The following is a 27,970-nucleotide window of genomic DNA, read 5'->3' as shown; positions in this document are numbered from 1 at the left end:
CCCAATTTGTAGATTTTAGTTTTTATTGTATTGATTTATTTACACAAAATTACAACAAAACACTCAGCAGTTTGTGACTGTAACAAGACAAAATGTGAATTTGTTATGGGTATGACTGTACATCCAATTATGGAGTAGCATTTTTAAATATTTTTAATAAGTTTTGAAAGAAATTCGAATAGAAATCCAAGAAAAAAAACATTACACCTTGTTAATGCTCAACATGTCATTATATTATACTCTGTACCCTACCAGTTATCTAGTACAGTAATTGTAATACAAAATTATTAAATACATTTACAAATTCAAGTAAAAGACAATTTTATATTTGATGACTTGTATTTTTGCATTTACACTAATGAAACAAAAAACAAAACAACAAAAAAGTAGTAGCAAAGAAATCCATACGCCAAAATCCTTTACTTCAACTGTACACTCCGACTGAAATTTAAATGTAGGCCTGGAAGAAATAGCTTTGTGTGTCTTCAAATGTCAGAAATGCACTGTAACCGATATAACATAATGTACTTGTGCAGTGATTTTAGTTGAATTAGCTGGATTAATGGATGATTCACTCTCTGAAGGCCTCAATCTGAGTCGCTGCTGCTGCTGGACCACTGTGAAGAAAACATATATGTAAATAAATATTTTACACACAAAACAACTTGTGTTTTATTTGATAGAGAAAAACTTCCACTGAAAATGAAACTGTTGACATTGAAGTTCTACTATTTAGATAGGGGTATAAATAGAGCTAAAAGGCCAAATGGACTAGCTTCATGTTTAATTCTGTCAGGATACCGTTTTGTTCAGCAACCTAAGCTTGTTTCATGAATCAGAATCAGAATTCCTTTTAATGTCTAAAGCACAACAAACAAATAAAAAGTTGCTGATTGAGTTTCTATTGCTTTTAGACAAAGATAGTTGCTTCAGGACTAACCTATACCCTTGTATTATTATTTCAGGTGCCAGAATAATCATTTTAATTAACATCCGTGCTTTTTAACCAAGCCTCACCTTGCCATGCTTGTAGTGACCATGCATGTGGTATTTGTGAGCCTTCTTCATCTTTTTCCTCATTTTCTTATCAGATTTGTGAGAAAGTAAGCCCATTCCCAATGCCATTCCTCCAGCTAATATTCCAGCCGAAGGGTTAAACCCATCATGATGATGATGATGATGATGACCTTTGTGTGGGCCATGACCGAAACCTTTTGGGTTGTGCAGGAGGTGACCCAAATGAACACCTTTGGGATGGCAAGGATGTCCTGCAGGATGCATGGGATATGCATGAGGTCCAGGAGGTCCATAGGGCATAACCCCCGGAGGTCCATGGGGCATCAGTCCTGGAGGTCCATGATGGGTCATGGCCGGGCTCACAGGAGTGGAGTAGTGGCCTGGAGGATACTGGGCTGTAGGGTATCCAGAGTAAGCAGGATATGGAGCCTGGGGGTAGATCGCAGGTCCAGGGGCAGGTAAATATGGAGCATTGTATCCAGGAGGGAATGCAGGATTTTGATGACCCATTGGAAGGGGAGGAGGACCTGATGCACAAAAGAAGCACAATCACACACCTTCTACTTCATAAAAGTTAGAATGTGATAGAAGTATTGGTATGCTTACCTTGATTTGGCCACATGGGTTGTGTTTTAGCTTGATCAGCAGATAAGTACAAGTCTCAGAAATAGTCCTAAAAATAAGGAACATTTATTAAATGTTAAATCATTTACAAACATGCAGTAAAAACAGATTGTAAAAAGTCTATTTCAAGCTCTGTCTAATTTTATGTTCTACATATTCAGTGGTTCAACTACCTTAACAAAGTGTACTCAAATTAAAAATAAAGCCTCTATAAAAATTTAACCAAACAGACAGGAATAAATCCAGCTTTGAGAAGATTATGAAGCCAGGGCCTGTACAAAACTTTGAGGGAACTTTGAAAAGCATGGACTGCTGCTTCAGGAGTTAACAGACACAGAAAAAGTGGGCAACAACTAAGTTCTCGTGCTTAAACTAATCCTGACCCGGAGTAAACATCATGAGCCATGGAGAATAGGACCAAACTATCGGTCAGAGGTACAAATACTTATTCTAGAAAAGTTATGCTACATTTATGTAGTAATTCAAGCAAAAGGAGACCATAACATATACTTTAATCACATACTGTACTCCACTGGCCTCATGTAAATTATTCAAACTTTCTAAGAAACTGAATTTTGATCAAAATGACAATAAAGATTTTAAATCCATAATCCTGAGTATAGAAAAGTTAATGATATAATAAAGGACTGAATTAAGTAAAATAACTTGTGCCCTGTGATGGACTAAATGGGTATAAATAAACTTGTCAATGAGATTCTGTTATACTGAGATGTTCAGATCAGAAAAGATTGAACTTTTCCACGTTTTAATGCTCATTTTTATCTCCATGTTCTGTTCCACACATATGGACTAAATGATAAAAGTGCTTTTCTGTAAGGTTGAATGATGAATGACAGCACCACATTATCCTTTAAAAGGAATCTACGAACCCAGATAGCCGTTTTACAACAACCAATAATTTTAAAAACAAATTTTAATGAAGCGTAATATTAACTCAAACGTGTCTATTCACACATATAAAGAAATTAGCAACAAAACTGTTTAATGTCTCAATCATTAGTCCGTATCTAAACTCTAACAACAAACACCACAAAGTACATAAATCATGTATTTATGGAAGTTTAGCACCGTTTCATATAATAGCAAAGCCCTAATGTCCGTAAACATAAGTGCGCAGGCTTACCTGAGGAAGTTGTCTCTTGTTTTTTGAAAGGCTTTTGTCAGAAACTTGTAACGTCTTGTTAGTCTTCCGTATTAAAGCTACTTTAAAATGCAAAAAGATGCCACGCCTTCCCTTAAAGGACACGTACGTAATGGCAAAATGCAGCAGCTGACGGGGACTGAAAAGTTGAAAGACTTGTTCTATTTTGTTTTGTCATACACCGAAGCTGCGATAACACTCGTCAAAGAACACAGTGCAAAGAACACAGTGGAGGATGTTTCCACAGGGAGGAGTCACGAGTTACCATAGAAACACTCACATGACCTCTTTGTAGGATATTCACAGCTGTAAATGGTACCTGCACCAGAACACCATTACATCATGGACCAACTGTGTCACAGAAATGCTTTAGACAGAATCACATGCTTTGTAAAAATCAATATCAGGAAAACATTTAGGAAGATGAAATATTCAGTCTATTCAGACAATCATGACAGTATAAATTATTTATTATTGTTGTGGCTGTACATTTTGATGACTTCCAACACTTATACAACATAATCAAACAATTATTTTAGAAATAAACCTACAGTTTCAGAAAGGTCCTATATCACAGAAATATGCTCTTATTTTAAATAGGACCAAAGTAAATGATGTAAGATTTAATTAAGTGTGTTTTTAATGCTTTAACTTATAATATGTGATTGAATCATACCAGAATGGCGATGAGTCAGCAAGTCTAAACATAGGAGTATATATTTCATTATCTTTATCAGTGATGCGTTTGTGTTTTTCTATGTGATAAGAACGGAGATTATAATTGGAAAAACCATAAAGTAAGCATTCTAAATCAGTGTTAATCAAAATAAATATGAGTTTTTTTTTAATTAAACATAAAAAATCTAAAACAAATGCAGGCCTGTTAGATAAACTTTTACTGTCTACATATATAATTACAATTACTTTCACTATGGTGTAATTCTTAAATACAGCATCAAACATTCAGCATATCTAGAGAAGAAGAAGAAAGTTTACACAGCCATGCAAGCATGTTGTAATGCAGAACAATTTTATATTTAATATTACAGGACAAAGAGGAAAATCTCAGGACAGAGTTAATGAGTGACTAATCTGTTCACCACAGTGATCATGTGAGAAAGGAATTCAGTACTAACAATGTGATTGGAGTTCCCTCTTTGATGATACTGAACAAGCCCAAAACACGCAAGTCAATACTTTCCAGCTTAGGTCATAGAGTAAAAGGTATATCATTGTTTAGTGGTTACAATTAAAATTGTAGACCCTTTTTTGTGGTCTGACAAGTTCAAAGTCAGAATTTATGGTTTCCACAATTGAGGTTTGTGATCCTGAAGGTACAAAGGTGTTAAAAATTTATTGTAGGCCTTTATCTATCATTTACAAATGTTTGTCCTTCAAGGGTTACAGGAACTGATCTCTAGAAGTCATTGTGCAAGTGGCAGAGCAAAATATGTTGTCAAGCAGGGTAGATATAGAAATCGAAACAAATAGCTGCTAAGCATTAAATAATAAAATGATTGCAGCATTTTCCTCCATAAAAAAAATAATTGTAACATTTAGCTGGAAAAGAGCAAATAATCTTACTGAAGCATATTTACAATACCCACAGTTTACCAAAGAGATTAAATTTAGTCAGAATAAAGAATAGTTATATTATTTTGGCCTCTTGATGTGTTGGTCTCTCAAGTGATTCTTCTATATGAAATAAAAACCCTAAGATGTTCAATTTCCATGCCAATAGTCACACCACACATGAAAAACATTCAGTTAAATGAGACAAGGGTATTTTATCAGATATAAGAAGAATCATCTGCAATTCACAAAGCAATTTTATCTCAATAAAATGTAACAGAAATTATTTTTGTAATGTGAAGTATTGAAATCAAATGGGAAAAAACACACTACTATGTAGTTGATTGATTTATTTATTTTGAAGCCATGTAGTAATGAGCGTAAAATCAGATGTTGACAACAACATAATGGGTCTAACTCTGGACTTAGCTAATATTCTACTTAGAACATAAAACTGTTTATCATAATAGTTGTACTAATATCCTATGACATCTTAAAAAACAAAACACGTCATAGTTGTACACTTATTTTTGAGCATTTACACAAACGGAGAATTTCTGTACTGAAGTAGCAGAAAACTAATGACCTTACTACAAAGTAAAGTCCCATGTCCTGTAAGAGGAATGAAATAAACTGAATCTCAGAAACCGAAAGTAACAACTACTAGTGTGTATGCTGCTTTAGTGTCATAAATTAACTTTAAGGGGAGTTTATAAAATACTATATTTGTGCATGTGATAAGATTTGATTTAAGGTAATAAGATGAGTTGCGCTTTTGGAATAAGCATGAAGGCTGAGTGTTGAAGATTTAGTCTGAGTCACTGCTGCTGCTGCTACTGCTGCTGCTGCTTGAATGCTGTAAAGACAAAAAAAACAACTTACATAATGAAACAATAAAACAATTCATATTGCCAGGTTTAAACAGAAATTACAGATGTTTCAATCAAAGTTTATGCAATAAACTATTACATTTAGTACAAGACTGACATTATAAACAACTGGATTCATGGGAGTCTGAATAATAAAAAAAATACACAAAAAAAACATAATTGCAGTTTAAATTATGGCATAACAAATTAATCAATAAAAATAACCAACCATACTGGCTGAGTGCAGCGTATCCCTTAATGTCAATAATTAATTGTTCCAATAGAAGCAAGGTGCTACTACTCACAATTTTCGTCTTTACATTGTATATCAGATTATTATTTCTTTTTAAAAAATCATTTTAGTATGTTATTTGCTGACTAATTTCTGCTTCCTATTTTAGATTAGCATATTTTTGTTCAATGTTCCATTAAGCAATTTGTAATGTTTGTTTTAATCAGATTATAATAACATTTGCACAATGTTACATTCTCTGACTAGGGTAACTACAACAATGTCAAGATGGTCATTACAAAAAGAATCTTTAACAAATTTTTACAATGTTTTATGCACAATCACTTCCAGTTTGAACCAAGCCAAACCTCACCTTGCCATGTTTGTGGTGTCCATGCTTGTGTTCTTTCTTCACCTTCTTCATCTTTTTCATCTTCTTATGCTTTTTGTGTCCATGGCCTCCAACAACCATTCCAGGCCCAGGGTATAATCCACCATGATGAGGATCCTTGTGGTGGCCCCCTTTAGGAGAGTGGGGATATGGACCTGGATAAACACCTCCAGGAGCCATGGGATATGCCTGGGGGCCAGGAGCCCCGGGAGGTGCAATGGGAACCATGGCTGGGTTCATGGGAGCTGGGAATTGGCCTGCAGGGTATGCAGGATTCGGACCCTGGGGGAACATTCCTGATCCAGGAGCAGTGGGAAAAGCAGGGTTGTAGTCTGGAGGGAAGGCAGGGTTTTGGGGACCCATTTGAGGAGGAGGAGGACCTGATATGGAAAAGCAGCACAATTATGCACCATAGAAAAGTGATCAGATATAACTGGCATCAAACTTGTCAAAAATGTTGTTATGGGTTGGTGTGAAATCCCACCTTGATTTGGCCACATAGTCGGTGTATTAAGTTGCTTAGATGAAGAGTTTAGGTCTCAAAAAACCTCCTGCAAAATATTTATATTGTTCAGTCTTTGACAATGCAATGACACAAAAGGTTAGAAATTGTCCACATTACCATCTTGCATAATAACTTATTTTAACCACAACTCTACATTCTCTATAAAACTATCCTAATCAAAAACAGATGGTTGTTGAGACAAAACTGATTGTAAACATGAAAATGTATTCAAAATGACAGTTTTCTAGAATGGTTTTCCTAAACATACATTTGCTGGCCACTTTTAATAATTATCCCTACTTCATTGTTTGTCTCTAGAAATAGTGAATCAGTCAATCAGATTGTAGCATATCCACTAATGGGAAGTTGTGCTGTTAAAAATCTCATAGTAAAGTCAGAGGTCAGAGGACAATGAGCAGGCCACAGGTAGCAGGTTTGGGAAAACAAGCTAGCAGCAGTCCTAATAATGCCTCGTTACCGCTCAGGTACACCATCTCTAAATGCACAACACATCAAACTTTGAAACACACAAGCTACACCACCTAAAGACAAAATCTGGTGTCACTCCTAAGAACAGGAAACTGGGGCACATCGAAATTGGACAGAAACAGATTGAAAAAAATGCTGCCTGGTCCAATGAATGATGATTGTAGCTGCAACATTAAAATGGTGGAGTCAGAAGTTGAATTTGACGACATGAAAGCATGAATCCATCCTGCCTTTTGTGGTGGCTTTGTGTTTGGTCTGGGGGATACTTTGAAATGAAATGAAATGAAATTTATTCGAACATGATACAAATATAAAAATAAAATAGTGCACAGTAACAAGAAGTGCATAAAAAAGAAGAGAAAATACAGATTTTTTTGTTTCAGTTAACATATCATGCTCAAAATGGGGTAGGAAGAAGTGAGAACTTATAAACTCCTACCCCCTAAACACTTGAAACTTTAGAGTCCTACTGTCATTAAAAAAATCAAAATCAAAATGGCAGTCAGAAGTAACAGTTACTAATATTTACCTATACATTTTCCCATTTTATGCTGGTTTGTCTTTCTAAGCCCTTACACCAAGTTGTTATCTGCAATACACACCTTATTACTTTCTGTCACCCATATGTGTATCTATTGAAAATTACCTCCTTGTACTTTCTTTTGAATTGTGTTAAGCTATTGCTTTGTTTTAAATCTTCATGTAACTTGTTCCATAACTTTACACCTTTAATTGAAATACAGAAGCTTTTTCTTGTTGTTCTAAAATTGAGGATCTTGAAGTTTGAGTGACCCCTTAAGTTATACCCCCCTTCTCTTTCAGAAAACGTGCTCTGTATGTGCTCAGGTAACAACTTTTTAGATACTTTGAACATAAATTGAGCCATTTTAAATTCTACAAGCTCCTCAAATTTGAGAATTCTGGATATTATGAAGAGCGTGTTTGTATGCTCATAATAACCGACATTATGGATGATTCTAATGGCTCGTTTCTGTAGGACGGCTACCGGATGTAAAGAGCTCTTGTAATTAACTCCCCACACTTCACAACAATATGATAGATATGGTAAAATCAGAGAGTTATATAGAATATGAAGTGATTCAGCATTCAATACATGTCTAGCTCTAGCCAATATGGATATACTTCTACTGAGTTTACTCTGTAAATATTTAATATGAGGTTTCCAACTGATTTTGTCATCTATTATTAAACCGAGGAACTTATTAGCAAAAACCCTTTCTAGAGTTACGTCCTCTATTTGAACTTGGATTTCAGTATTTTTATAACAGTTCCCAAAGACCATGATTTTCGTCTTGTCCAAATTTAGGGATAATTTATTATGGTCAAACCATATCTTTAACTTACTAATCTCTGAGGTGACTGTTGAGCGAAGATGCTCTAAATTGTCGCCAGAGGCTAGAATATTTGTGTCATCAGCGAATAAGATAAATTTTAATACATTGGACACTTTACTGATATCATTTATATAAAGATTAAATAAAACTGGTCCCAATACTGATCCTTGTGGTACTCCACAGACAGTCTCCTGCCAGTCAGATTCCACATCTCCCAATTTCACAAATTGTTTTCAGCTCTTTAAATAACTCCTCATCCAGTCAGAAACTACTCCCCTAATTCCATAGCGTTCTAATTTTTTAAGTAGGATTTCATGATTTATTGTATCAAAAGCTTTCTTTAGATCTATAAATATCCCTACTGCCAGTTTCTTACTATCTGTTGCGTTGGTTATTTCTTCTATTAAGTCAGTTACGGCCAGCGATGTTGACCGGTTTGCTCTGAATCCATATTGACTGCTGATAAGTAGCGAATGTTTTTCTATAAATTGTTCCACTCTTTTCTTAAAGAGTTTTTCCAGGATTTTAGAAAATTGTGGGAGAAGAGAGACAGGCCTGTAGTTAGTGAAGAGGTGTTTGTTGCCAGTTTTATACATTGGTTTGACCTTAGCTATTTTCATTTTGTTGGGAAATGATCCCGTTTGAAATGATAAATTGCAAATATAAGTTAGTGGTTTAGAGATTCCTTTAATTACTATTTTAATAGTTTTCATGTCCAGATCATCACAGTCAGTGGATGTCTTATTTTTACATTTATTCACAATGTTTATGATTTCTTCTTCTAGTACAGGGTTGAGATATAAGGAGCTGGGATTATTCTCAATTTGATATTGCTGAGTTGCAGTTTTTGTAGTCGGTATTTTTTCTGCTAATTGAGGTCCTATATTAACAAAATAACTATTGAGTTTATTGACGACACTTTTCAAATCAGTAATATTCTGTTCATTATCTATAAAATAGTCTGGATAGTTGTTATTGTTAGATTTTCTAATAACTCTATTTAAAATATTCCATGTTTCCTTAATGTTGTTTTTATTCCTATCCAGTAATTTATGATAATAGTTCTTTTTACATGTTTTTATAATATTAGTTAACTTATTTTTATATTTCTTATATTTGTTTTCTGATTCAGACGTTCTATGTTTTAGAAATTCTCTATAAAGTTTGTTTTTCTTTTTACATGCCTTTTGTATTCCTTTTGTGATCCACTGTTAATTTTTTTGATTGCTTTTCCTGTTATATTGTTTGATTGGGCAGTGCTTGTTATATAATATTTTAAATGTTTTTAAAAATTCTTCATATGCTGAATTCACATCATTCATTCTATATATTAATCTCCAATCGTAGGCCAACAACTCAGCTTCTAGAGCTTTTAATGTCTTTTCAGACGTAACCCGTCTGTAATGCATCTCTATTTTTTGATCGTCTGTTTTGCACTTACAATCGTAGACTATGAACACTGGTAAGTGATCCGTTATGTCATTCATTAATATTCCACTAGTTAAATTATTTTCCAGCACATTTGTAAAAATATTATCAATTAAGGTAGCGCAGTGCGATGTAATGCGACTGGGCCTGGTGATTTTAGGATACAGGCTTAGACTGAACATGGTGTTAATAAATTCTTCAGTCATTCTATGTTTATTTGGATTAAGAAGGTCAATATTGAAATCCCCACAGAAAAATGTTATTTTTTGATTAATTGTTATAAATTTTTCTTCTATCCAGTTGTTGAGTACTTCAATGTTTGATCCAGGGGCTCTATAAATGCAACTCACTAAGACATTTTTCCTTTTTTTCACGAATATTTCTATAGTCACACATTCAAACATGTTGTCCATCACAGTTGACATTGTTTCGATCAACTTATAATTAATCTTCTTGTCAACATATAAAGCTACTCCCCCTCCATTTTTGTTTTCTCTGTTCTTACAAACCATTTCATAACCATTGATTTCAAAGTCTATGCCCTTATCACTATTGAGCCAAGTTTCTGATAAGGCAATAACATTGAAGGTCTGTGAAAGTTGTTGGAGGTATTGTTTGATGCTGTCAAAATTTGCATAAAGGCTTCTGCTATTAAAGTGAATTATTGACAGCTTTTGTTCCGTTTTAATGCTGTTGTTGAACTGATCATCGCTGTAATAGTGACAACTATTATTGCTGACATTATAGAAGTTGTTATCAGGATCAATGTCAGTTTCAATATCTTGCTGATGATAGTTTCTGTGTTGGAATACGGGTAGCTCTATATCCTCATAGGCCGCGATCTGTTGCATGTTTCTCTTTCAGAAGTGAACGTCAGCTATGTCTGGCTGTCTGTCATACATTGTTGGATAATTTAGGGGTACTAGTACGTGGATGGGTGATCAACTTATCATAACGTAGGTAAGCAATGTCCCCTCTTTGACGTGCTGCTTTTAAGTCCGGCATTAGTTCCGCCCTCCTTTTCCTTACTGCATCCGTGAAGTCTTCGTTAATGAAAATCTTAGATCCCTTAAGTGCCTTGGTGCTCTGCAGAATAGTTGATCTGTCCTTGTATCGTAAAAATTTGACAACAATGGGCCTGGGTCTGTCTCCTCTAGGTTTACCGGTGCGGAGAGCTCTCTCAATGTCAACCTTATGTTGAAAGTTTAGCTTTTCATTTAAAATAATTTTCACTTTCTCCTCAGTCTCAGCCCAAGTCTCATTTGGTGATTCAGTAATTCCATCAAAAACCAGATTGTTTCTCCTTGATTGCCCCTCAAGGTACTCCATTTTATCAGTGATAGTCATCATGCCCTCACATACTTTAAATATGTCTGACTGCACCGTGTCACTTCGGTCCTTGTGCTTAGCACTTTCTACTTTAATATCGTCAACGTCTTTCTGTGTAAATTGCAGGCTGGTTTTAATGTCCTGTAGTTCTCGTGTCATTGCGTCCATTCTGGTGTTAGTAGTGTCCACAATGATTTTAACAAAACCTTTAAAATTGTCCTGTTGTTGTTGGAGTAACTCCATATACATTTGCTTTTGCTTTCTTGGCACACTTTGAATCCTTTGGTACCAACATTGTTTAAGTGACACACCTGGATTTCTTTCTTGTAAACATGAACCAAAATCTCAGTCGAATGTTTCTGACATGTTCTTGAATCAAGCTATGAAGAATTAAGGTGGTTCAGAAAGTAAAAGGCTGTCCATTGTGTTAGGAAGGCATAGGCCTACTTAATAAATGGGACAGTAAGTGTATTATACTTCATTTATGAAGTGACCAGTTAAAAATAAATAAAAGGAATGATTTTGACAAAAACTAAAGAAAATCTGAATATTTTTATATCATTATTGTGATTTAACCTCCATCAGATTTCCAAGCATTAAAGACCACAGTGGGTGTGTCCTGTGAAGCATGGTTCTTAAGGGATAGTAACGAGTAAAACACACTGGCTGATTTCACTATTACAGTTGCTTTAATTTGGTTAAAGGGATTACAATAAGAAACAGTTTATAAAAACATATTTCCTTTCAAATTGAATGCAGGGGTTAAAATACTGGAAACTGCTGTTTTAAGGTAAAGTTAAACTACTTTAATGGGGTATCTTAATTGGCTTGTTAAAATCAACGTTAAACAACAGTGTAGCCCAAGTTCTAAATAATTTTTCGAATACAGGAAGACATTTGTCTATTTTGCAAGCAAGACACCCTAAAGAAATTTTAGCCTTCTAATTATTGTAGTTCATATGTACTTGATTTGATGGCAAAATATAATGTCTGTAAAAGATATTTTTAAGGTTTACCTGAGGACCTTGTCGCTGTTCCTGAAAAGTTGGAAATAGGAAGGCTTTTGTTTATCTTCCGCATTAAGGCTGCCTATCTGCAGCAGGAAGCCACGCCCTCCCTTAAAGGATACGTACGTCGTGTACGCAATGGCAAAAATGCAGCGTTCTTGTAAAATAACACTGAAATATAGTGAGATGATTCAGCGGATATGAATTTCACAAGCATAACTTCTTCTTATTTTTACCAGAAACCCGTTACATCCCGGACATATGGAATCAAAAGGTAAAATTATTAAAAACAACAACAAAAACACTTTCCTATAGTTAAAACAAAAACAAAAACAAAACAAAACAAAAGAAACTAAAGCATTATTTAAACCTGTGACAGGTCATAGCAATTACAAGGAGAAAGTTGTTGAAGTCAGATAAAACAACAGTCAAATCAGTGAGGAACAAAACAAAAGAAATACACTGATAAAGAAAGAAAAATTAAACAAAAAAAATACAAGTAAAAGAAATAAAGAAAAAGAAACAATGAACTAAATGTGTTTGCTGCAACTATAGGTATTTAAGTAGATAATGTATATATTTTTTACGCTGCTGCCTGTGCATATGTGATTGCACCATGTATAGGGATTGATCTGCTTGTAAGTGTACTCAGAAGTGAAGACAGGAATTAGCAGTAGTAATAGAGGAGAGGGTCACAGATGTGGAGGAAAGAGAAACCATTAGACTTAGAAGGAATGCCCTGTGTTATAAGTCTTCTGTAGTAGTCATCATCCTACCCTCCAATCAATGCAATGTGTGAATCTGAGCCTGCAGGTGTGTCCACAAGCCCAGTTCCCATGGCATCCTTTGAAACTGCACCTCCCTCTGGTTGAAAATAGAGGACAGAATGACATAGCAGGATACAAATACACAACATTATGTTATATATAGAACTGAAGTGGTCAATTGAACTTGACCTACTTTGAAATCAAAGAAGAAAAGAGAAGGGAAGAGTCTGCAAAATAAAAATAAAAAACAACCTGCTTCTCTGAGTAATCAAATCCAGGGGTTTTGATAAAACACAGCATGGAGGCTTTCTTGGTAGAAAGCAATCAACATGCCAAATTTTGACTTAATAATCTTTAGTTCAGTTTAATTTGCAAAAAAGTCTCCAAATCTACAGATTGTGAGTATAGCTTTTGTCCTCAGCCCTCTTCCCATGAATCAATAAGTCCAATTATCCAATAATATAGAAGTGCTGTTATATCTTTCAAGAAGTATTTTATGTAAACAAAAAGAAAATATCTTAATCTTATCAAAAAACTTTGACATTCCCCAGCATAGAGCCCAAACAGTTTTATCTATATTACAAGACAAAGAAGAGAAGGTAATTTGTCACACTGCCAATAATGTAGAGCTCATTTTGTTTACAAATAAACATCTAAAAAGTGTGGTATGCATAAACATCTAAAGAGCAAAAATGTTCACCATACTTGGATTTCAAAGTAGCTGTAGTTCAACCAACCAGTTTAGTTCTTGAGTCTTATTAACTCAAAAAGGTTTAGTTTCTTGCTCAACATTACTTTAACACTGACAGTCGTCATTAAGAGGACAGACCAAAGTCTGCGTTTTAGAAGCAAAAACCTTTATTTTTACAAATCTTCTGTTTAACCTCAAAACTGAGGTTAAAGATACTTAAAATATGTTTTGGAGTCTGTTTTTAGTGTCCACATCTTTCTATGAGGGCGGAGTTAAAATAGGTCGTCAGCAAACAAAGCACCGCCCCTCTCGGATATTTCGTGCTGTCCGATACGTCATAACAAGTGCCACTAATTTCCAATCAGCTTTGAACGACAGGTTTGTCTGTTGGAGAACCTAGCTAAACTTGAGAGGTTTGCGCTGGTGAAGTCATGGATCAAAATGTAGATTTTTTTTTTACTCACTGAATGCCTACTGAATTTAAGCTGAACATTAATACAAGTTTTTCAAGCTGTTTTTACTCTTTATTTACAGGCGGAGTGTGAAGCTGATATGGAGAAACTAGTGGATGTATTTGCAGAGGATTCAGAAAGTGATAAGACATTTGATGGTTTTTCTGAATCTGCGCTCACAGAAACGGTATGTTTTTACACTTATTGCCAACAAACGTAACATTAGATATGGCATAGAAACTATTACTTGTAATATGTCGACAACTTTTAATTATTTCACTACCAAATCCATTTTTCCACATTTTTTACTAATAAATTCAACTGGAGAATGTCTTAGAAATCTGCCTCTTATGACAAATCCTTGCTGTTTGCTTACAGAATTTGGATTTGCATCATGAATCACAATCTGACTCTTCTCCCATGGAGCTAAAGACCACATCTAAACCACCTGCTGCCTGTCAGCCCTTCAGGCTGAGGATTGCACTTCGCTCTGGCTCGTCCTCTTCTTTTCAGCTCTCAGAGTTTGAGGATGAAGAGGAAAATATTGCAGCAAAGAGAGGGGTGAAGAGGCCAAGAGAGCGCAAAAGGCCAAAGAAGGGCAAGCATGTGAAATTTGAGGATGAGGAGAAGACTGTGAGTCAACCGCATCAAGCTGAGGATAATGGATCAGGTTCTGCAAAAGATGAGTTGGATAATTTCCTGGCCAAGAGAGAGCAGAACATCAAGGCCAACAAAGCAATGGTAAACCAGAAACGCATGCCTTGTGGTGACGTTTGTAAATTTGTATGTTAAATTAAAGAGTTTTCTTGGATGTAGAGGTTGTAATTAGTGCTATAAGACATCCAAGGAAAGTATTCACTAAAAATTTGTCAAATATTTTTCTAAATGCACTAAAGTTGAACTTCTAACACAAAAAATAAGTGTTCATACTAGATGTTTGAGTATTTAACACTGATTGTTTCTTTTATTTCCAGTATGTGTATTTTTATTTATATAGGTAATTTCAATACAATCTGGAATCAAATTTTTTGATCATGAAGCCACCAGAGAAGAACAAGCTGAAACAGCAGATTTTTTTCCCCTCCTCGTTAATCTCTAAAGATTAATCTCTAAAGATTAACGAGAAGGATTTTTTCCTCCTCGTTAAGAAGATTTATGAAGATTTTTCAGGTGATTCACATGCACTTTTTGTATGTGAATCACCTGAAAAGTCTCTGCCTTAGATAAGAATGACTAAGACGTTTTTCTGGTCTGAAGCCATTGGTCACTAGACCTAAGCTGTTTGAACATTATTGTCACCTGCAGATTAGACTGCAACTGATAGATTGACAGGAGGTTGTGCAACCATAATTTTTACAGTCTGCACTGTTGGTGTGCTAATGGACATGTCTCCTTGATTATAAGCTTAACATGTGGAAAATGACCAAACACAAGCCAAATAGGGATACTAATATGTGTATTTTATGAATCCTCATGCTTCATATAAGACTAAGTCCTCTGATTATGAACAATGAGCCTGCTACCCTACATTTGTCATAATATATTACTACTTATATCAGTTTTAGAGTTGGTGAATTAAGCACTGGTATTAATTTACTATTTATTACATTCATATCAATTCCCCAACAGTTGGCCCAGCTAATGGCAGAGCTACAGAAAATGCCTGGAGCAGCTGGCTTTCTTAAAAAACAAGCAGGCAGACCAACGACAAAAGGGAAAAGCTCTGTGAGTATGATGGAAAGATCGGAAATGGACATCTTTCTGCTAGTCTTCACAGTTTTGCAGTAGACTGAATGTCTGAGTAAGAGGTGCCTTTATTTCAATAGCATATTTTAAAAACTGCTGGGTAGCCAAAGTACTGTACATTAAAACAAATATGTAAAAAAAACATAGAAAAATACAAAATATACACATACAACATGGCAGGGGTATTTTAAGGTGCCATACAAGACAATATCACAGTGTGTTGAAAGCCAAGGTATAAAAGTGTGTTTTTATTAAACATAAAGAAAAAACTAAAAGTAGACTTTCAAATTGGTACCTATTCAAATAGTTAATAATGACTGCTGTTTTTGTTTGGTTATTTGGTACTGAATTTGAAATTCAAGTACAGATTTAATAAATTCAAGATTCTTAACCTGAATATTCCTTTGGGACTAACTGATTATGTGGATTCATTTCCAATTTTCCAGCGCCTGCCTCGCTCTGGTCAAAATGACAGGGAGACCAGGAGGAACCCAGAACGGGCTTCTCGCAGACAGACCCGCTCTATGGGGGGAATTGAGGACCCTTCAACTCCTCTGGAAGCAGATGTGGAGCTCAGCTTGGAGGAAGAGCAGTTGGAGGTCAGTTAAACAACAAACTGAACAATAAATTAGTTTGTTTTGCTCTACAAAATAATTCTGATATTGTATAATTAACATTGGTAACCAATGAGAGCTAAATATGGTTATTTAGGTGTTTACTGAAATAATGCACACCTTCATTACCTGTTTTAGGTTCGCCGAGCTCCACGTCGCAACGGCACTCCACGACCCAATCAGAAAAACCCTCACATTATCCGTCCAGTAGTTGACATCACAGAAGACGAGTTGGAGTTGGTTGCTGACAATATGACTGACAAGGTTTACAACAGTGTCACAGTAAGTTCAGTGGTGAACTTAACACTTACAAACTCACTCAAAGTTTATTTCTCCAGCCAAATCTGTAACGGACATGCTCATCTTTTCATTTGTTAAAATGCAACAAATTATTTAGCTCTTTAAAATCTAAGTCTAACATGGCTCAGAAATGCGTCTGGTTATTTATTTTTGGCAGTTACCTCTTTGTAATCTTATTGACATTCCTTGTTTTATCAAACACCAGATCTCATAAAACCTTCTCTGTGGTTGCAAAAGAAATATATAGATTTTTGAGGGGAAAAAAGTGAAGACTGATTTCTACGAAACAACGACAATTAAATAAAAATATGTAACATAAAACCAGTGATTGCATAAATATTTGCCCCCTGCAAGGCTGCTTTCACTGGATGCACATTTTAATCAGAAGTGCACATCTGGATGCTGCGGTTTTGCTCCAAATTTTCCTGGCAAAACTCTTCAAACTCAGTCAGGTTTTCTTCAACCCATTTCTGTGTAGCTTTAGCTTAATGGTTTGGGTCGTTATCTTGCTGGAAAATAAATGTTCTCTGGATCATAGTTCTCTTGAAAATGGAAAGAAAATGCCCGCCAGGGTTTTCCTCCATTTTGCTTCATTCATTGTACCTTTCCAAGCCTTTCAGGGCCTGCTACTGAGAAGCATTCCCACAACATGATACTGTCCCCACCATGCTTGTGATGATGATTTTGTGGCGATGTTCAGCATTTGGTCCACCAAACAGAAGTGTCTTGTCCAATAGCCAAAAACACCACGGAACTTTTTTCCACTTGACCATGTAGTCTCCAATATGCCTCTTGGCTTAATCCTAAAACACGTTTTGTTGATCATGATTGATTTGTAAAAGCAATTAACAGATTAAATACATAGGTTAATATTTTTCATTGGTACTGTATAAAGTTAATAATGTCTTTATTTTTTTTGTCAGGGCTCCACGTGCCATCAGTGCCGGCAGAAAACTGTCGACACAAAGACTTGCTGCCGCAATGAGAACTGTCGAGGGATTCAGGGTCAGTTCTGCGGGCCGTGCCTGAGGAACCGATATGGAGAGGATGTCAGGAAGGCTCTGCTTAATCCGGTCAGTGCTCTCTACTGCTTTAGTGTAAATAATTAACATACAGCCACAGTGTTTCCATTCTGATGATAGATTATATTCCATAAATAAAATTGGCAACTGCAATAAACTCTTATGTTGACTTTGATTATGTTGATTTCTTAGCAGAAATTGCTTTTGTTAAGACAAGGCAGTAGAACGATAAACAATGTTTTTCTTTTTACTATTTTTAAAATGTTAATTGATAGGGTTTTTTCTGTTGTTGACTGCCTTGCATACCTTTGGTTCATTATTTTTGGCATAACACCTACAGTATCTTAAGATTCAGGTCATGAACTGCTGCCCAGAAAAGGGTTGTTCCCATAAACACCGCTTAGCTTCCACACCCTGAAACCACAAATTACCCTTAAATGTTTGGTTGCAAGCTTTGGAGGAGGTTTCAGTGATGTTTGTATTGTGTGCTTCTCCTAGTCTTTGCATTTGTGCAACTTCACATTGAAATGTACGATTTTTCTGCTTGTTGTTGATGCTATTTGTTTTAGGACGTCCTGTACTAGAAGGCTTCATGTTCTCATTAGCTTATGTTTTTAATTCTAGGTTTAGATATTATGGAAAAAGTAAAACGGGTAGTGTAGTCCAACTATAATCCTTGTTATGGTATCAAAAAGGTTAAAACAATAATTAAATTTTGATTTTTATATTTGTTTTGAATCTATTTTCTGCAAATACATTTCAGCTCACTAAGTGCTTTAGGCTATTTATTTTTTTTAAAAAATGTAGAAAAATAATTTAGATAGAAAAAGAATCTAATGGATTTTTTTAGGGTCTTAATATGTTTTTTTTGACTGAGTCAACCCACATTTAAAATTAAAAAAAGAATGAAAAAGGACTATCTCACTGTTTCTTTTCTGTTATTTAAATCTTCGATCGGACTGAACTGCTGAATGGTTATAAAACTGGTTCTGCTTTAAGAGCCAGACAATGAACTAACAGTCCTAATTTAGAATAAATGTATCAAAGTATAGATTAATTAAATAAATCCAGATTTGACAAAACTGTGAAGATTTTTAGGTGGAGCCAGATAAATAAAAACAAAACTTGTGCCTTTTACTACTGGACTTAGAGCCAACCTCAGCATTATTTTAGAATTCATAGAAACCAACTAAGCCAATCAAATGTCTGTAAAATACTTGAAAGTTGAATCTGGAAAAGTTTGAAATATTTTTGAAAGTTAATGTAGCCAAAATTCAAATTACCTGTGTTTTTGGCTATTGGTTTAGACACTTCTGTTTTCGAATACCAAAACACAAAAACATGGGGGGGGGGCAGCATTATGCTGTGGGAAAGCTTCTCAGCAGCAGGCCCCAGAAGGCTTGTGAAGGTACAATGAATGAAGCAAAATAGGAAAATCCTGAAGGGCATTTTCTGGAGAAACAGGTAGCCAAAATTCAGATTACATTCCCCACCCCTTTACAGGAATGTAAATGCCCCACATGGCTTGTGTCTTATTTTAAAAATTACTGAAAATATACTATATTACAAAATGCAGGCAAGGCTGAAGTTAACAGGATCATGTAATCACAATGTTTATTTTTAGTTTGTATCACTTATCCTTCTAAACTTTGTGGCGTCTCCTCAGGACTGGAAGTGCCCCCCATGCCGCGGTATTTGCAACTGTAGTTTCTGCCGCCAGCGCGAGGGCCGATGCCCTACTGGCATCCTGTTCCCTCTGGCTCAGTACCGTGGCTTCTCTGACGTCCACTCCTACCTCAGCAGGTGAGATTCAGACTCCTGTAACTTGATTATGCTGTTTACCAGTAAGAATGGCTAAATATTTAATGTATTCGTTTTTTGCCCTTGCAGCCTCCGTGAAAAACTGAAGGACGAGGAGAAAGTGGAGATGTGATTTTAACTCTGGGTGGACATTTGTTCAGTTTGTTGCATCTTATGATGTTTTTGTTTTTACAGTTTTTAAAAATGTAACCAAGTTTTTGCTGTCCTTTGTGTATTGTGAATAAAGCTAAAGACATGTTTGCAAAGAAATGAGAAAGATGTCCTTTTAATCCAGCTGTTGGCATTTGCAGTTGTTATATAAACAAGTTAAAAAAATCCCTTATTTAAAAACGGGGAGGAAGGAGGTAAGAGCACTTGCTGTCCAATGAGTTGAAGTTTTAAACATGCATTGCACAGGTTACAATTCATACAGAGCATAATTATGAAGAAAATAACAATTAGGAAAATAATGTATTAGGCAAATACATTCTGACAATGCCTTTTGCTACTTGTTTGGACAAGTAAATGAAGAGTACACACAGTCGGCCTTGCTGGATGTTTTCCAGTTATAATTTTGGCATTTGCATCACCAGGTGAGTACTTTTAGAAAGCTTGTGGACCAAAGAAAGATTCCCCAAGTAGTTTTTATAAAAAGGAGCATAAACCTTTGGTCTGGAGCTTGTATATTTAGTATTTAACATTATTGCAAAGAATTCTGACCATATCTGAAAACTATTAATCAAAGAGGGGAAAACAAACCACTGACATGGCTGTGAGGAAGATATAAGATGGAAAAGAGACTGGAAGATCTGGATCTTATAACATTATATGAAAAGCTTTGAAGTTTACAAATTTAATCTACATATATATAAAAATAAGATTACGATTGATTGTGCATAAGACGTACAGACAACAGAAAGGCAATCACCTGCAACCATGTTATATATTCCTGTTTGTGCTAAGAATTTCTGTACTGTTGACTAAAAAAAAGTATATATACATGGAAAATATGCTTTGCTTCTATCCCGACATTAAAGCATGATGGCTTGAATTTTTTCACAAAAGAAGTGAAAGTTATTCTCAGAATTTCATGACAAATATGCTCCAACACATTTGTGCTTCTGGCTTCAACAAAATGACAATTGAAAATTTGCAAGACGTTTTCATTATTTGCAGACGTTTCATTTTGAGATGATGTGTCGGTTAGCCTGAGGGACATGAAACGTCAGCCTGGGCTGTTCAGGAAACCTCTGAGGTGTAGAAGAAAAGTGGGGCAAAGCTTAAAACAGCGAGAGAAAAAGATCAAGAGTTTGACTTAGTGTCATCTCTTCATTGAAGAACCTCAACAGAATTCCAGCGACATCATGGCGTGTGCTGACCTGTGTTTTAGTGTAAAATCATTTCCCTTCACAGGAAATAGGATTTCACAGTGATTTTTGCAGATTGAGATTTTAATCCCAGCTGTCCACCTCAGAAACCTAAATACCACAAGCCTCTACATACAAGAATGCAAATCAAATTTCTGTCTCAGTTCTACAAATTATAAGCATCGGAGAACCCCCTTCAGACTGACACCTCCAAGAGGTTCTGTTTCTGCTGGAACATGCCCTTTGACCCCCCAATCCCTCCCATACGTCCAAATTTATAGTTGAGCATCTCTTTCACACTGTCCCTAGTAACTGTTGCCATTGAGCTGTTGAAGGTCCACCTGCATCATGTTGATGCCACTGCTGGCTAACCGAGCAAGGCTTTCTGCAGATAAGGTTTCCATGGTGACAATGGTGTGCTGGTCATTGTTTGAACCGGCTCCTGCGCTGATTTCTGTTCCTGCCGACGGAGAAGCTGCATCGGCTGACATGGCGATGCTGTTGCCTGTGACTGGTACTTTCTTGTTCAGGTGGGTCTTGATGTGCTTGGAAAGGTGGTCACTGCGCATGAAGCGTTTGGGACACTCGTGGCATGCAAATTTTTTCTCTCCTGAAAGTAAGGGTATGAAAATATGTCAAAGGACTGTGCACTGACGGCTGTGCAATTAGAAAATCTTAAAAAATTGTACTCAGTCATTTGAATGTAGTCCTTGGCCTGGACACTGAACTCCTCACCTGTGTGTGTCCTCTTATGGCGCTGAAGCTCATCTGAACGCGTGAATCGTTTGCCACAAAACGACCAACCGCAAACGAAGGGCCGTTCTCCTGTGTGCCAACGAAGATGGGCTCTAAGGTGGGACGTCTTGCCGTAGATCTTCCCACAGCCGCTAATGTGACAGATGTGCTGCTTCTTCTTATTTGGGTCACTGTACAAAGTCAAAAATGTTTAGGAGTTAATTTTTAACCTGATCTGATATTTGGAGGTTTACATAATCCACTAAAGTGAAAACTGTACAATAAAATATCTGAGTTTCAGGGTAAAGACTGCATCAACGCATACAGCTATCTAGGGTACGCTAAAATAAACCGACAGGATTATTCATTTCTTCATTTGTTGCATGACTATTACATTTTAATTAAATATGCAGCAGAATTAATTTTGCATAAAAACTGTCATCAATTTATCTGAGGTTTAGAAATAATCTCAAATTTCACAAAAGTCCAAAAATCTTCTGGAAATTTTACCTCGTCGTCTCCCAGGATTATTAACAGGATTTTCCCCTCTCTTTAATCACATCTATACCATGTGTAACATGACCACTAGATGTCGCCAAATCCTTTCAAACTGATAATTCAGGAATGTAAAGTTTAACCATTTCTGAAGCTAAAACATGATTAATCGCACTAAATTTTGAAAGCTAGACAAAACACTACATTGTAATAAAATAAAACTTACTCAAAGGAGTTAAGCACTTTAATACATTTCATTATTGTGGTAACACATTTTACCCAAGACACCAGCCATACAGATCGGTGACGTACCGTGGCTCTCCGTCTTTGCACATCGGACAGGTGCAAGCTTCTCTTCGATTTCGTCGTCCCTGAGGTTGAGGGCTTAAATCCTCGTCCTCCAGAGGTGCGCCGTCATCCAAACCATCTCCGCCTGTCTGCAACACCTGGTCCCCTGTAATAATTGAGAAGAAATAATCCAAAGGCAAAGTTATGAAATCTTCCAGCCTAAATACAAACAATTTATCAACTTCTAAAAAAGGTTTTCCTTTTTTTATGTGTTTTTGTGCAGCGATCATTATGATAATTTTTTTTTTTGGGAAACTATATTTCATTTTTTAACATTTCCTTTAAATTAAAAGGAAATGTTATGTCTTTTTGTTTTATACAAAAAGATATAAACAATGACATTACAGCAACTTAATTCTTTGTAAAAGAATTGTTAATGCTGTACACCCTGTTCAGTTTCACCATCATGCAAACATATGATTAATTTCAGCTCTGGCTGCCAGTGGTTTCAACGAAACCATTAGTAGTGAAGCTGCAGTCTTGCTAAAAACCTGCTGTTGTGGCCAAACCACAACTGCAGTAAAATATTAAAATGGGAGTGGAAGTCGTAAAAAAAACAAACAAAAAAAAAAAACCTGACTGCATCATTCCCAGTGTGGTTAAAGTTTCACATGAAAACTAATGGCTAAACTGGTTCAACCAGATTTGAGCACTGGATCAGGAAATGCAGAAGTCATTATTTCAGCAAGGTGATGACAAGATAGTTGGGAACAAAATGATCAAAAATCTCCAGAATTTTTTTTTATAAATAACAAAAATGGAACAAACAAACATTAGTTACAGAATTAGTACTAAAGACTTTTATAAACTATCCCAGTTGTTTAATATGCTGGTAAATTACAGACCTGTTGTGCTGGTGATGGGGATGGGAACTCCTGGCAGCTGATGCATCTGCAGCCCAGTGCTGCCCAGTGTGTTAAGGTTGATGGTCTGAAGGCTCGGGATCTGGACCGCGTTGACCGGGATCCCTGCAGCACCAGCCGCCCCCTGATTCTGCCCCAGCTGGGGCAGGGACTGCACCGGGGCCAGAGTTATCTGTGTCCCTGTGGGACTCTGGATCTGAATGGTCTGCCAGCTAACCTGGCCATTAGGGCCCACTGTGCGCAAGAGGATGGGGCCCGTGTTTGGCATAATTTGAAGATTTTGAAGCCCCTCTTGACTGAGTGTTGGAGTTGCAAACACCGGACCGCCTGCCGTGGCCTGGATGGCCTGAAGAGGCGCTCCACCCTGGATGACCTGCTGAGGCTGGATGAGGATTTGTTGCGGCTGCTGGCCGTCTCTGTTGTCCGGCTGAATGGGGACGTTCTGCTGGAACATGCCCGTCGCCGAGCCGTTACTCTTCTGTGTTTGGGTGGCGCCATAAGAGGATGAGGTCTGCGTTGTAGCAGTGGATGCCGTGGTCATGTACCCCGTCCCACTGCTAGAGGAGGCTGGCTGCTGCTGAACCAGCTGATTGCCTCCAGCCTCTCCGCTACCATTAACATCTCCCCCCGCTGCACCCGTGGCAACAGGCAACAACGTGATGTTTCCATTCAGAGACAGTGGCATATTTGCCAGGAACTGGGCCTGGTTTTGCAACACACCGTTGCCTAAGCTTATATTTTGTATGGGGATTGCCCCCTGAAGGACGCTGGGCATGGTTATGATGTTCCCAGCGGCGCCAGCTCTGTTGGTCGCAGCTATGATCTGCTGGCCGCTGGGAGAGGACACAATCTGAAACTGCTGCCCTTGTGCTGCTGCGGCGGATACAGTCGGGTCCTGCTGAGCATGTGCAAAATGTAGCGGCTGACCGTCTACTGTCTGGAACTGCGGTATAACTTGGTATTGTATGTTGGGCATCATGCCTGATATAGTGGTAAGCAACTGCTGACCTGGCACTGATGGAGCCTGGGCTACTACGTACTGCTGTTGCTGCTGACCCTGAGTACTCACAGCCGCTGCTGATGTTGACAGCACCTGTCTGCTCTTGCAGTTGTCTCCTCCGGCCATCACCCCTGACGAGTCAGTGGTGATGGTGTTGGAGCCTGAGGATGCCTGAATATTGAGGGGGACAACCTGCCAACCGTTGGCAGTGGAGGTAAAGATGCCCTGATTTATTTCCAGCTGCTGCTGATTATTTTGTTGCTGCTCGGCTGAAGAGTCGTTCTCTCCAGGGGTGTCGATTCGACTGCACGTAGCGGCCAACAGGGCCAGAGGAGACGGCTGCTGTGATTCCTGTGATAAAGCACAAATATTTAAATGGCTTGGGAATCTGTAGCGTAGTGTGTTACATACAGTACCACTGAAATTACCAGAATTACTTCAAGATTTTCTTCTTTCCAATAAAAAACACCTAATGAGAGGAAAGAAAAAAATAGCGACGGAATAGGACATGCAGTCACTATCAGAGTTGGACATTAAGATATGAACTGAAATCGCAGATGTTAACTTTGAATTTTGGTTTTAAGGAAAAACAAAACAGCACATTTTACAGCAATAAAAGCGAAGAAATTTTAATAGTTAAATTTTTACATTAATCAGATGAGATTTCATCCTACACACCCTGATACATCTTCCATAAAATCTGACTACTCATAGAAATCTCCTATTTTACCACCTCCAGACAGAGCATCCTCAAGCTTCCTCCACCAAACGTGGCTAGTAGTAAACAGCGTGCCAAGAGATTATGTTTTTAGGCAATTTCTCTGATCAATAGTCTTTCCTTTCTGAGCACAAAATAAAGACTGGTGAGACAGTTTCTGGACATTTTGAGCCTGTACACATAAAAAACACACATAGTTCACATATTAAACTAATCCAAAAGATACCTTACCATCTTTGCAAAAATGTAGAATGTTTGTTTAAATAAATAAATTCACAGGAGATCAAAGACAAAGTAAGACAAGAAAAAAACTGAGACTTAAATATCAAACAAAACTAATATCTTAAGCAGAATTATTTCAATAAATATATCAGGTATTTATGTGAGACTAAATGTTTAAAATAGATTTGATAGTATAAGGAGGGTGACCAGCTTTCAAAGTTAAGACCCAAATCTAAACATTTTAGGAAGAAGGTATTTGATTTTTAAATTTACCACAACGATGACATGTGTGGCTTGCTTTGTGTGTGCAAAGCCACACACAAACACTGCATTAAAATCACGTTCGAGCTGCCTATATTACAACGTAGCACTTCTGGTGTAGTTGGTCTTTAGAGAAAAAACATGGGGGGCTGAGTTTGGGAGGGACCACATTTTTCAGGAGCGGCGGCGGGCTCGGCTTCCCCTCCCCCCAAACCCACCCATCGCCCTCCCACACTTTATTCTGCCCTATAAACTAGCACACTCCTCTAGCCACCCCCTCCGAGGCCAGCCAAATGGGCCGAGCGAAACGCACACGATGTGCCCGGCTAAGACGGGAACACCCCGTGTGGGCGAAATTTACCTGCCCATTCCCCACCCCGGTGACATGTGCTCCGGGGAGAAAAATCAACATCCCGCACAGTTTCAAACACAGACGGATCACAGAATCACTCCAACAACACCATCACAGAGACAGTCATGCAGTTTTGCAACAGTGCGGTTTGTGTGACAGGTTAACCTACTTGTGAGTTTGTGTTTCGCTTCTGACTGAATCCTCCACCGCTCTCCACAGCGGCCATTTCACCCTGCTGCTGCTGCTGATCTGCGGAAGAAGAGTTGGAAGATCACCGACTTCTTAAGCGGCAAATGCACAAACCGAGTAACATTTCGCAACAAAGTATAAACGCAATCAAATACACTCAAATAAAGCGACTTTTGTGAGGTTTGGAATTGTTTTGTGGGGGTTATAGCAAGGAAACCTACGTCGGGTTACTTACACTGCCAGCTAGCCGATTAGCTAAGTAATGTGTAGAAAACTCGCTAGGCATTAGCTAAAGTGACCGACACAGCTCCAACTGCTCGGTGAAATACAACAAGTTGTCTATATTAAAATAAAAAGTGTAAAACGAACCCATAACTATACAGTATGATAACGAATACGTTTCTTTAAATAAATGTTAGTGGTGTATCCAACAAGTAGCTATAAATAAGCGTCAGTTTCTCTCACTTTTAAAATGCTCCCAACGTCCGATCGATAACAAAACGATGTCGTATTAAATCTGAGTAAAATACTGCGCTCTGGCATTACTTCATAGTGTTAACATATATGTACTCTCCTAATTAGGTCACCGAGTTTTTAAAAGTTCACTTACTGCTCATAATTTGAAGACGGGAGGAGTTTCTTTGCTCTTTTTCGGCTTGACAACTTTTCACAACTTCACACAAACTTAACGCCTCCCCCCTCTCTTTGAAGAAGGAACAGTGGTGCGTTCAATTTATTCACCACTAGGTTACTGGAACAAACTCACTGACCCTTTCCCCTGTATTTGTTGATGTAAGTTGAGTCTGGTTTCCATTTTGGTTATTTAACCGTAAAGAGATGAAATGGCGAATGAAACCGCTGGTTGTTTCAAAGAATTACACATATATAAAGTTTGTAAATGACATCTTTTTGAGAAACTGAGATGAATTTTAACAAATAAAATTTTCGTGACACTGCTGCAAAATGAAGTAATAGCTTAAATAACATCTGTGTAATTACATGAAGTAGTATAAAAGACCTCAGAATATAATTTATTATGTATCAATATATGAAGGACTGATAGTGTCAAAATTGGCAATAAATAGAGACATAAATTATAAATGGCTTGATAAACTCACTAATGCAAAATATCCCGTCCAAAAATAAAAACTTTCCCAACTTATTTGATTATTCAGTGTGACATAAATTTAAATCTGTGTATCATTTTTAGCACTATTGAATTTACATTAAAATTTAAAGCACTGAAGGACCCACTCAGTTAATATTCAAAATTCATTAACAACAACAAAGGCAGGACAAAAAATGGCACCGAAGGCCAAAAAGATTACTGACCAAAAAGAACACACAGGCTTAAACTCATTTACCAAGAAAAGATCTTTATGATGTTCAAAATTCATTGGAAAACGTTCTGATGACTAAGGAGACTGAAGCATCATGTTTTTAAAAGATTTTTATCTTGATATATCTGGCATAAAAAACCTACCATAATATTTCAGGAAAACAACATTATACCTACAGTTGAATTTGGATTTGGTAGAAAAATGGCGTGTCAATGTTTAGTGGCTGTATCCTGACGGAGTCCAGTTATTACTTTCTGAACTTAACCCAAAAAGCATTATTTTTCAGCAGGTCGATGATCCAAAGAACCACCAACTCCAACTCTGACTTTGGACATTCATGCTGAAAACCCCTCCAATGTAGTTTTATTTAAATCAGTGCCAAAAGAGTGGAACATATTTTCCCCACAGCAATGTAAAAAAAAAAAAAAAAAAAAAAACTATTGATTATTGTTTTACACATTAAACAAAGTTAGTTTGGATGTATTTTTCAATTAATCAATTAAATCATTAACCCCAACCATATTTTTGTCTAATATTAAAATGTATTTTATGGCCTGAAACATTTAAATGAAAGAAAAAAAAGACATTTTTGCAGTTGGCAGTTTTTTCTTCATAGAACTGAATATCAGAGCGATAAAATATGTGTTAAACACCCCGTAAATCTTTTTTTAGCTGTTTTATTTATTTATTTGTTTTTTTACCTTTAAT

General features: G+C 36.8%; 4 protein-coding genes across 5 annotated transcripts; 1 reads left to right on the top strand and 3 right to left on the bottom strand.

Moving 5' to 3' along the window:
* Window positions 1-5: 5 nt before the first annotated feature.
* On the bottom strand, window positions 6-3,011 carry LOC111605801 (proline-rich protein 13-like). Its single transcript, XM_023324577.1, has 4 exons — window positions 2,786-3,011; window positions 1,624-1,690; window positions 1,018-1,544; window positions 6-617 (listed from the first exon to the last, which is right to left on the bottom strand). Exons 2-4 carry the CDS (start codon window positions 1,637-1,639, stop codon window positions 588-590), a joined length of 573 nt encoding a protein of 190 aa, XP_023180345.1. The 5' UTR covers window positions 1,640-1,690; window positions 2,786-3,011; the 3' UTR covers window positions 6-587.
* A 1,699-nt stretch (window positions 3,012-4,710) lies between these two features.
* LOC102235793 (proline-rich protein 13) lies at window positions 4,711-12,094 on the bottom strand. The gene is made up of 4 exons (XM_023325698.1): window positions 11,990-12,094; window positions 6,352-6,418; window positions 5,850-6,247; window positions 4,711-5,231 (listed from the first exon to the last, which is right to left on the bottom strand). The coding sequence occupies exons 2-4, from the start codon at window positions 6,365-6,367 to the stop codon at window positions 5,184-5,186; spliced, it is 462 nt and encodes a 153-aa protein (XP_023181466.1). The 5' UTR covers window positions 6,368-6,418; window positions 11,990-12,094; the 3' UTR covers window positions 4,711-5,183.
* A 1,705-nt stretch (window positions 12,095-13,799) lies between these two features.
* Window positions 13,800-19,642, top strand: LOC102236048 (cell division cycle-associated protein 7-like). The gene is made up of 9 exons (XM_005796984.3): window positions 13,800-13,881; window positions 13,973-14,077; window positions 14,269-14,631; window positions 15,520-15,615; window positions 16,083-16,235; window positions 16,389-16,532; window positions 17,474-17,623; window positions 19,239-19,375; window positions 19,463-19,642. Exons 1-9 carry the CDS (start codon window positions 13,870-13,872, stop codon window positions 19,503-19,505), a joined length of 1,203 nt encoding a protein of 400 aa, XP_005797041.2. The 5' UTR covers window positions 13,800-13,869; the 3' UTR covers window positions 19,506-19,642.
* sp1 (Sp1 transcription factor) lies at window positions 19,643-26,615 on the bottom strand. Of its 2 annotated transcripts, none has more exons than XM_023325316.1 (6): window positions 26,533-26,615; window positions 25,903-25,982; window positions 23,163-24,531; window positions 22,282-22,423; window positions 21,475-21,665; window positions 19,643-21,349 (listed from the first exon to the last, which is right to left on the bottom strand). In XM_023325316.1, the coding sequence occupies exons 1-6, from the start codon at window positions 26,537-26,539 to the stop codon at window positions 21,045-21,047; spliced, it is 2,094 nt and encodes a 697-aa protein (XP_023181084.1). In that variant the 5' UTR covers window positions 26,540-26,615; the 3' UTR covers window positions 19,643-21,044. The 2 variants fall into 2 exon arrangements, with proteins under 2 accessions (XP_023181084.1, XP_023181085.1); XM_023325317.1 differs by lacking the exon at window positions 26,533-26,615 and adding an exon at window positions 26,388-26,504.
* Window positions 26,616-27,970: the final 1,355 nt, after the last annotated feature.

The sequence above is a fragment of the Xiphophorus maculatus genome, chromosome 20 (assembly GCF_002775205.1).
Source record: "Xiphophorus maculatus strain JP 163 A chromosome 20, X_maculatus-5.0-male, whole genome shotgun sequence".
In the NCBI taxonomy this organism is placed as follows: Eukaryota; Metazoa; Chordata; class Actinopteri; order Cyprinodontiformes; family Poeciliidae; genus Xiphophorus; species Xiphophorus maculatus.
Note: the sequence above shows the minus strand (reverse complement) of the source record. Positions and strands in the feature narration are given on the sequence as shown.